This window comes from Marmota marmota, unplaced genomic scaffold (genome assembly GCF_001458135.2).
Source record: "Marmota marmota marmota unplaced genomic scaffold, marMar, whole genome shotgun sequence".
Lineage (NCBI taxonomy): Eukaryota > Metazoa > Chordata > Mammalia > Rodentia > Sciuridae > Marmota > Marmota marmota.
In genome coordinates, this window is record NW_026000243.1 from 2,539,478 (window position 1) to 2,549,044 (window position 9,567).

The 9,567-nt window shown below is 34.2% G+C and overlaps 1 protein-coding gene across 3 annotated transcripts in view; it reads left to right on the forward strand.

Moving 5' to 3' along the window:
- Chek1 (checkpoint kinase 1) overlaps positions 1-9,567 on the forward strand; it is a 23,840-nt gene that overhangs the window by 1,530 nt on the left and 12,743 nt on the right. For 2 of the 3 annotated variants that reach the window (XM_015499005.2, XM_048796067.1), the window contains exons 2-7: positions 440-524; positions 1,355-1,578; positions 3,133-3,197; positions 3,283-3,352; positions 7,679-7,867; positions 9,065-9,169. In XM_015499005.2, coding sequence (XP_015354491.1) covers positions 460-524; positions 1,355-1,578; positions 3,133-3,197; positions 3,283-3,352; positions 7,679-7,867; positions 9,065-9,169 — 718 coding nt within the window. In that variant the 5' untranslated portion in view covers positions 440-459. Of the gene's footprint in view, positions 1-18; positions 228-439; positions 525-1,354; positions 1,579-3,132; positions 3,198-3,282; positions 3,353-7,678; positions 7,868-9,064; positions 9,170-9,567 lie in introns of those variants that run through there. The other variant, XM_048796066.1, reaches the window with a different exon arrangement.

Below are 9,567 nucleotides of genomic sequence, written 5' to 3' on the forward strand. Positions count from 1 at the left end.
TGGGGTGGGGGTGGGAATTGGAACTGTGCAAGTGGGGAGGAGGGGCTGCAGTAGCTGCAGTTATTCCAACCCCTCTTCTAGCCCACATCCCCTTACTCTCTTCCCCAGACTCCCACCACTTCTACCCGCTTCCCCAGTCATTCACCCGAAAGCATCCGTCTTCCCACTTCTCACCGCAACTTTTAAATTTCCCGTGAGGCCTGAGGAGGGCAGAGTTTCAGCCCTCGGTGTGCAAGGGAATGGGGATTGCGATTTCGGCAATCAAATGCCTAAACTTAGAATACTTGTTTGGGGTTTAAAGACTTGGATAAATGTGAATGAAATGTAAGGGGAAACCAAGCTGTTGTGAGGGATCATGGCAGGAAGCAGAGCGCGGTGGCTTTACAGGTGATCTGAGCTTATGCTCGTTCCTTATTTTTCGGGTTCCTGCGTTTTACAGCCGTGGTGCTCTGTGGAGTCATGGCAGTGCCCTTTGTGGAAGACTGGGACTTGGTGCAAACCCTAGGAGAAGGTGCCTATGGAGAGTGAGTTTGAATCCGAATATTATCTTGCTTTCACGCTTGCTTTAGTTTTCTATTGTTTTGTCTTAGTATGTATTTGTTGTTTTGGGCTTGTTTTTTCCAATACGTGGCGCTTTAGAGATCAGATCTTTGCAAACCAAGGCTTTTAGCAAGTGAAATTGCACAATTTTTGTAAGGATTAATATTTCTGATTATTTTTGCATTTTTTCTTTTTCTTTATCAAGAGCTGCAAAAGATCTGTTGAGATTATTGTTTCCTCAAACAACCACATAGTCTTGGGCTTTAAGAATAGTGGCTAAATGAGCAGACTTTGGGGATGGCCTGCCTGGTTTCAGATCTTAAATCTGTCGCATACTGGGCTTGTTTTGTGGACTTAGATGAGCATCCCAATGTTGTATGTCTCCGTTTTCCTCATTTATATAAGATGAGAATAACAGTACCTACTCCAAAGGTGCTTAGTACTTTTATCACAGTCATATGTAGCATGAGATTAATAAATGTTAGGTAATGCTATTAAAATTATGTGAATAGAACTAGTATATATGTGAACTAGAATTGCTATTATCCCAATTTAGCTTACTTTATCAAGCATTTTTTAAATGACTTGCATGTACAGCATAATGACTTCTTTGGAGTAATAGCCGTAGTAATTCACCTTTCAGAAAGGACCAGTATCTGTTGAAAATATGGCAGAAACCATTTCCTTGGTTTCCTCGGTGGAGAAAGTAGTAAAGATAAAAACAATTTTGGATTTGTCATGTTTAATCTTTTGAAGCTCTAAAAGAGAATTCAAAAGTCTACAATGTTATAACTCTTGTTTTCCTTTTTTTTAGAGTTCAACTTGCTGTGAATAGAATAACAGAAGAAGCAGTTGCAGTGAAGATTGTAGATATGAAGCGTGCCATAGATTGTCCAGAAAACATTAAGAAAGAGATCTGTATCAATAAAATGTTAAATCATGAAAATGTAGTGAAATTCTATGGTCACAGGAGAGAAGGAAATATCCAGTATCTATTTCTGGAGTACTGTAGTGGGGGAGAGCTTTTTGATAGAATAGGTATGGAAACAATTTAAGATATTTATTCTATTGAATAAGTTTCTAAGTTTGTTATGTTTGTTTTTTAATATTGAATAGCTAGTCCCTCATTTTCCCCTTAAGTTTTTCCAATATTGAAATTGAAGTAAAAATTCCTTTTTTTTTCTGGCTAATTTTACTAATATATGAAAACATATAGTATCAATGAAAGAAAACTGTCCTTAAGTTATAAGTAATTTTTTCAGGATTGCTGTATTATGTAATTTAAAATGATAAGCTGTAGTTTGATGATGAAGTATAAATACATAATAAGCTGAGCTCAGTGGCACATGTTGTAATCCCAGTTACTCAGGAAGCAGAGGCAGGAAGATGGCAAGTTCAAGGCCAGATTATGCAACCTTGCAAGACCCTGTTTAAAAGAATAAAACCCAGTATCACAAAATAAATTAATAAAACAATAAAAAGGACTGCAGATCTAGCTCATTGATAGAGTGCCCCTGGGTTCAATCTTCAGTACCACAAAAACAAAACAACAAAAACCAATATATTGTTTGCCTGTACAGTGTTTTTCTTTGTAGATATTCTGTTTACATGATTATTGCATACATTTACAGGTCCAAAATAATATTATTGTTATTTTTCCCCCTTATTTGTTGAAGTGAAATGATGGCTTTATATACATATCAAGTAAATTGTTTGCTACTTAAGTGTTCTGTGCAAACTCAAATGATTGATGTTGCAAAATGCTGAGAAGTACATAAAATATATGCTGTGGGTCTAAGTTTATTATTTGAAACTATTTTATTAGTAGTTAAAAACTGCTTATTTTGGGGCTGGGGATGTGGCTCAAGCGGTAGCACGCTCGCCTGGCATGCGTGCGGCCCGGGTTCGATCCTCAGCACCACATACAAAGATGTTGTGTCCGCCGAGAACTAAAAAATAAATATTAAAAAAAAAAACAACAAAAAAAAACTGCTTATTTAAATCTCTAATGGGAATCTCAGGAGAGAACTGAGGGCAAAAGAAATCATGAGTTAGTGAGAAATGAAAATATAAAAGGTAAAAGATAACTGATAATAGAAGCTCTCTTAATAAGACTGTTTCCTGAAGGAACTTTGTAAACATTCAGTGTAAGGGATTTTATAAAGTTTAAATCTGTTAAAAAATTTAGTGAAATAGGTTTAGATTGTTTTAGGCATTCACATTGACAATTATATTTCAGAAATGGGAAAAATACTAACAGCATTTAGAAACAATAGGGCAGAATTTAAAAGATACCAAGTAAATATTAACGTAAGAGTAAAATAGGAGCTTTCATAGCATGTATTATGTTCCTGATTTGGATGATAGCTTTATTTCTTTGTAATGTTCCTATGATAGTAGTTTGGTTTTGCTCTTTAACAGATTGGAAAATGTTGGTTATTAAGTACTGTATTGTTAAATGTACTTAATCTTTCACTAGTATAAGATTGCTAAATTATAATCACAAATGTCTAAAATCAGATTAAGAAACTATATGTTCAATGCCTGGTTGTATTTATCTAATAAACTAACTTTTGTAATTAATTCTTACAGAACCAGACATAGGTATGCCTGAACAAGATGCTCAGAGATTTTTTCATCAACTCATGGCAGGGGTGGTAGGTATATATCTTTTCCTTTTATTTAAAATTAGTACAAATAATAAGTTGCTAAATTCTGGTGTGTTCCTCTATTTCCCTGTAGGTTTATCTTCATGGCATTGGAATAACTCACAGGGACATTAAACCAGAAAATCTCCTTTTGGACGAAAGGGGTAAGTTTAATATTTTGTTACTACTAATTTTAAGACAGCCATTCAAATCATGACGAAAATCTGAGAAGCCAAGGAAATTTGGGAGACTTGGTATATTTGGAATTCAAGTTTTTCATGATATAGTTGTGGATGAGAAGTCTTCCCTAGATCCAGGGTAGTTTGCTAAAGATGAATAAAAATAAGAATGCTTGAAAACAACTTTTTAAATGAATTAATAAAGGTAAGCTTCTATTGTAATACCTGAGACTTTAGCCATGAACTGTTCACCCTTTTTATCTATGACTTGCATAATATGCAAGAATTTTAGGTTTTTTTTTTTGTTGTTGTTGTTGTTTTTTAATGGATGTCATAAAACTGAGGGGATGGATAGTGAAAATGTTATTTTACGGAGTCAGGACCAAAGAGATGAGGCAGTGATTTATGTCTGTTATGTTTAAGGCTGTATTCCTAACATTAGAGTAGTTCCTTGCAAATAGTAGATTTTTTAAAATAACCATTAAATAAATTAATCTAGCAGACTAGAGAGGTGGGCTGAATCTTAACAAGTTATTTTTTAATAGGAAAAGATCTGAAGTCTATTATTTGGATTGAAAAAAATTAACCAAGCATAATTAAATAGCTTGTTCTTGGCAGTTAACAGTTTTTAAAAGACATTTACCGGGCATTAAACTTGGTATTAGTCACCTGTGTGATTTGTTCACCGTATGTAAGAAAACTAAGTTGATATAGTGCCCGGAATGAGGAAAATAGTGGTCCAGTATTACTCTGGTGAGACTTCTCTGGAAATAGTGTTTCCCGGGGCCACATTGTAAGAGATGTATAGACCACTGATGTACTTTTATAGGAAAGTGAACAAATGAAGAGCTGTGAACTATGCAAAATAAGAAATTATTGCGGGAACTCAGGGAAACTTGCTAATTGTTAAATATGGTTCTTCAGAACCTGTGGGTGAAAACTGTTTAGAAGTAATTTGAATTAGCACAGGGATGATGTTCAGCAATGGATCTGTGCAAAAAAAGCATGGGTTGCTTTGACATGTAGTGAGTTTATAACATTGAACAGTGGAGTATTAATTATCAAGGATATTATAAAGGGAATTTAAACATTGCTTGTCTAACACTGTGCTTAAGTTATTTAGCTTTCTACAAGTCATTTCACAAGTCATATAGCAGTATTTTAGATATTCAGAAAATTTAGTGTATGATAAAAAGGAAACTTTGGATGATTTGTTGATGAATCCTGAGAGGTGAGCACACAGCACAATCTGAGGATTCTCATGCTTCTGTTTTCATGCTGTTCCCATTACTTGCTGAATGGTAATAGCCTTGATGATGTTAAATTCCATTCCTCCCCTTCCTCATACAAAGCAAGTCCTTTTTGAATTAAATGCAGGTTTCAAGATACACAAAACACCCTGGAAAAGGATTACGTGTCTCTAAATATGAAAGGCAATATAGGATAGTGTTAAGAGCTTGAACTTTGGAGTCATTTGAACCTAGGTTTAATCTAGGCCACCTCATTCTAGACATGTGGCCTTAGGTAAGTTGCTTAACTTCTCTCTGCCTCACTTTTCTTATTTATAAAATGGGGATAATAGGAGAATCTATCTGAGTTATGAGGATAAAGGATACAAACATCATGTGTTTTTGTAGAAGTATGTACCTGGAATGTATAAAACAGGTATTTATACCTATGTTATACATATACACATACATTTTAAAAATGCATAAATGGGGGGTTGTGGCTCAGTGGTGGAGTGCTTGCATGTGTGAGACACTGGGTTCAATCCTTAGCACTACATAAAATAAATAAATAAAGGTACTGTGTCCGTCTACAACTAAAAAGAAGTGTATTACAAAAAATGCACACGTGTGTGTGTTTTTGTTATAAATAGTAGGTACCTATTATATAGTTGATGCTGAAAAAAATGGTAGCTATTATTACTATGTAAAATTAATTTACATTAAAGCATAGGTTATATGCTTTTTTCCTATGTGCATGTGGGTTTCATTTTTTTACCCTTTTAAGCTGTGTTTATGTAGTATAAAAAGTAATTTTATTTAAAACTTAATTCAGGTGCCCTCAAATTTTCATAATATAAATTACATATTATGATAAAGTGTAATGAACACCTATCTGCCCACCTGGCTTAAAAATAAATTAGTACTTATAAGAATGCTCACAGGTCTGTTGTTTAATAGAAAAATTGCAAACAACTCACAGGTCTATCAGCAATAAGAAAGTCTGAAATGGATAATTTGTAGCTGCAAACAATGACATAGCTGGATTTCAAGAATATAAGGCCATAGAGCAAAAAAATAAACTAAAAGAATTGATACGGTCTTTTTATATGAAATTAAAAAATATATAAAACCAATTATATTGTTGAAGTATGCAAACAGGGCAAAACATGAAAACAAAAGCAAGGGCATAATAAAATTCAGAATGGTGGGTGTCAGAAGGTAGGAGAGGGAATGGGTGTGTCCTTTTTCTTGGGTGTTAGGTGAGTGGTATTGTTCTTGTATAATATGTATTTTGTTTCTGTCCAGTATATAACTAATAATCGTTTAAAACAGAAATACAATGTTACCAGTATTTGAAGTCTTTCTGTATTCACTCACAAATATACTCTTCCTTTATTTTTGTCAGAACTATACTTGTAAATTTTGAATATATGACTTGTATTTCTCTAATCTAACTGAGTATTAGATTGCAAACAAAATAAAACAACAAAATTCAAGATAATCTATTAGTATTTTATGATAATCTGTTAGTATTTTAATTGATTACCACTTGGAACTCAGTCTCAGTGATTTGTCCAAATTGTGCCATAGATAGCTATTAAAAAAATATAGCTGGGCATAGTGTCATGTCACTCGTAATCCTAGTGGCTCTGAAGACTGAGGCAGGAGAATCTTGAGTTCAAAGCCAGCTTCAGCAACAGCAAGGTGATAAAGTAACTCAGTGAGACCCTGTCTCTAAATAAAATACAAAATAGGGCTGGGAATGTGGCTCAGTGTTCCAGTGTCCCTGGGTTCAATCTCAGGTATCCCCCACCCCCTCCAAAGAAAATCACAATATTTACCTCCTGGAGTCAAATACAAGTAAGTATTAATGGCTTACATTAAATTGGGTATATGTGCTTGATTTTTAAAGAACCGAAGAATAGAGAAATGATGACTGTTACATAACTGTGCATAGGCTTAGTACAAAAATTGGATCATGTTATAATTTTTGCTATAACACTAGCCTATTCCCCACTTATATCCTGTTCCATATTAGTACACCTTGTTTTTCTTTTTTTTTTTTTTTTCTTAATAACTACTTATTGTATACATGTTTTATAAGCTTTTACCATTTATGGTGTGCATTTAAGTTATTTACAAATAACGTTGCTACAAATATCCTTGTTTGTGATGTTATGAGACTATTTCTGTGGATATGTTCCTAGAAGTGGGTATTACTAGCTGAAAGAGAAAATTTTTTTTGAATCTTTGGCTGGATTGCCCTCTGAAAAACTTATAACCATTGACAACCTCTAATAACAGAGGGCCTTCCCAAGCTCTTAAGACTAGGATAGAACCCTTTTCTGTAAGATCCTGTCGTGTTCTATATTTTTATAACTTTCTTGGCCATTACCTATTGTTAGTCTACCTCATTGATTTATTCACTACCTGCGTTGGCTCGCACAGTGTCTGTTATGTGGATACAGTAGACATTCACTAAGTGTAAAAGTCCTACCTGCAGTTTTTATGTGCTGGAGATGGGAAGATTAGCGTGGAAGTTTGTTTTTTTTGTACAGTTCCTCCTCTTTTTTTCTCAACATAGCTACTTCGACAAGAAGTTCTCATGGATTCTGGATCTTTATAGTTTGTTATGTCTTTACATATATATTCTTCTTGCCAATTGATTTTGTTTGCTGCTGAGAGTGTGCCTCCTATTTTACTATGTCTCATTCTTGCCTTCTATACCACTCATTGAAGGGCTTTTCTCTGCTTTCAGCCCAAGTTTGGAGTGTTCTTTACCAGAAGAATAGCCCCTTTTAACTCCAGTATCTTTCTTTAACCTGGTCCCAACTGTTTGGTGTGTTGGTGACAGTTTTCTTAAGTTAATATCAAAGATGAGGGCCTTTTCCAAGTTTAGCGTAGATGATTATGTCTTTAATTTTTCTTAAAAAAAAATTGTTGTTGTTGTTTATTTTGGTCAAGTTAAGGTAGAGAAATTCTACAAATCAGGTAATGTAGTCAATAAAACTTAATTCTAATATATCTATTTGCAAATTGTTTTTATCCAGTGCCATTCTTTTTTTTTTTTCTTTTGGTTTAGATAACCTCAAAATCTCTGACTTTGGCTTGGCAACAGTGTTTCGGCATAATAACCGTGAACGTTTATTGAACAAGATGTGTGGTACTTTACCTTATGTTGCTCCAGAACTTCTGAAGAGAAAAGAATTTCATGCAGAACCAGTTGATGTTTGGTCCTGTGGAATAGTGCTTACTGCAATGTTGGCTGGAGGTAATAGTTATTTAGTCATGATAAAACTTTTGGTTTATGACTTTGTGGGTTGGTGCAATACTTGTAATCCCTCTGGAAGGCTAAGGCAGGAAGATTGCAAGTTTGAGGTCAGTCTCATCAACTTAGTGAAATTGTGTCTCAAAATTAACAAACAAATGATCTGTGGATGTGACTCAATGGTTAAGCACCCCTAGGTTCAATCCCTGTTATCAAAATGAACAAACAAAAAACTTCTGGCTTATGGAAAGTCAGATTTGCTATACCAAAATAAATTAAATAAACCAACGGAGTTTGTGTTTATGTAATAGTATTTTAATACTGTCTTAATCAGTTTGGGTTGCTATAACAAAGTACCGTAGACTGGGTGGCTTATAAATAGCAAAGATTTATTTCTCACAAAGCCTGGAATGAAGGTGCCAGCATATTCTGGTAAGGATTCTCTTCTTGGCTTTCAAGTAACCAGCTGATTATGTCCTCATATGATGCAGAGCAGAGAGAACAGAAGCTCTCTGTGTTTTCATAACAACAATGATCCCATGAGGATCATGAGGGATCCTACCCTCATGAACCCAATCCCTGCCCAAAAAGAGCTGACCTCTAAGTACCATCACCTTGTGGGTTAGAATTTCAACATGAATTTTGAGGTGGAAACAAATATTTAATCACTGCAAGTAGTAACTTATCCATAACTAACTTGTAATCCCCAAAGTTTTTAAAAATGTGGTATGTGTATCTATTAAATGAAAAGTCAAAATAGCTGTCTCTTTAAAAGTCATGTAAATATTTTTTGGTGATACTAGGGATTAAACCCAGAACTTCACACATGGTAGGCAATCACTACCACTGAAGAACATTCCCAGACCTTTTTTAATATTTTATCTTGAGACAGGGTCTCTTTAAATTGCCAGTCTGGCCTTGAATTTGTGATGCTGCTTCAGCCTTCCTAGTAGCTGGGATTATAGGCTTATGCCACTGTGCCATGCTTCATGTAAGTACTTTTGAAAGAGTAGGATAAGAAGTGGCTCGTCTTTTCTTTAAAGTGCCTGTGAAGCTTCTACAAAACTTCTTTTCCCGTTTTGTAAGACATTGAGTTAATCTAAAGGAAACTTTGTATGGATTTGTAATGATTATTTTTCCTTGAAATTTTTACAGTATAATTTTGTTAATATGAGGGAACTGTAACTTGTTTTATTTTAGAATTGCCATGGGACCAGCCCAGTGACAGTTGCCAGGAATATTCTGATTGGAAAGAAAAAAAGACATACCTCAATCCTTGGAAAAAAATTGATTCTGCTCCTCTAGGTAACTGGGTTATCTTGATTGATACAGATTTCTTAGATTTAAGTCTTGTGGTATTTGAATTTTTCTTAACATTTTTTTTTTATAACTTTTTTTTTTATTGTGGTGCTGGGTATTGAACCTAGGGCCTTGTGTATGCGAAGCAGGCACTCTACCAACTAAACTATATCCCCCAGCCCCTCTGTTATAACATTTTAATAATTAAATAAATAACCCATGATCCTTGTAAGTTAGGAAATATAAATAAAAATGAAAAAAAGCCTATAATTCCTTCACTTAGATATAGCATTTTAAAGATATTCTGTGTGCTTCTGTGCTTTGCTGTAAATACTTTTAATGTTTATTACATAAGTTTATATATATATATATATATATATATATATATATATATATATATATAA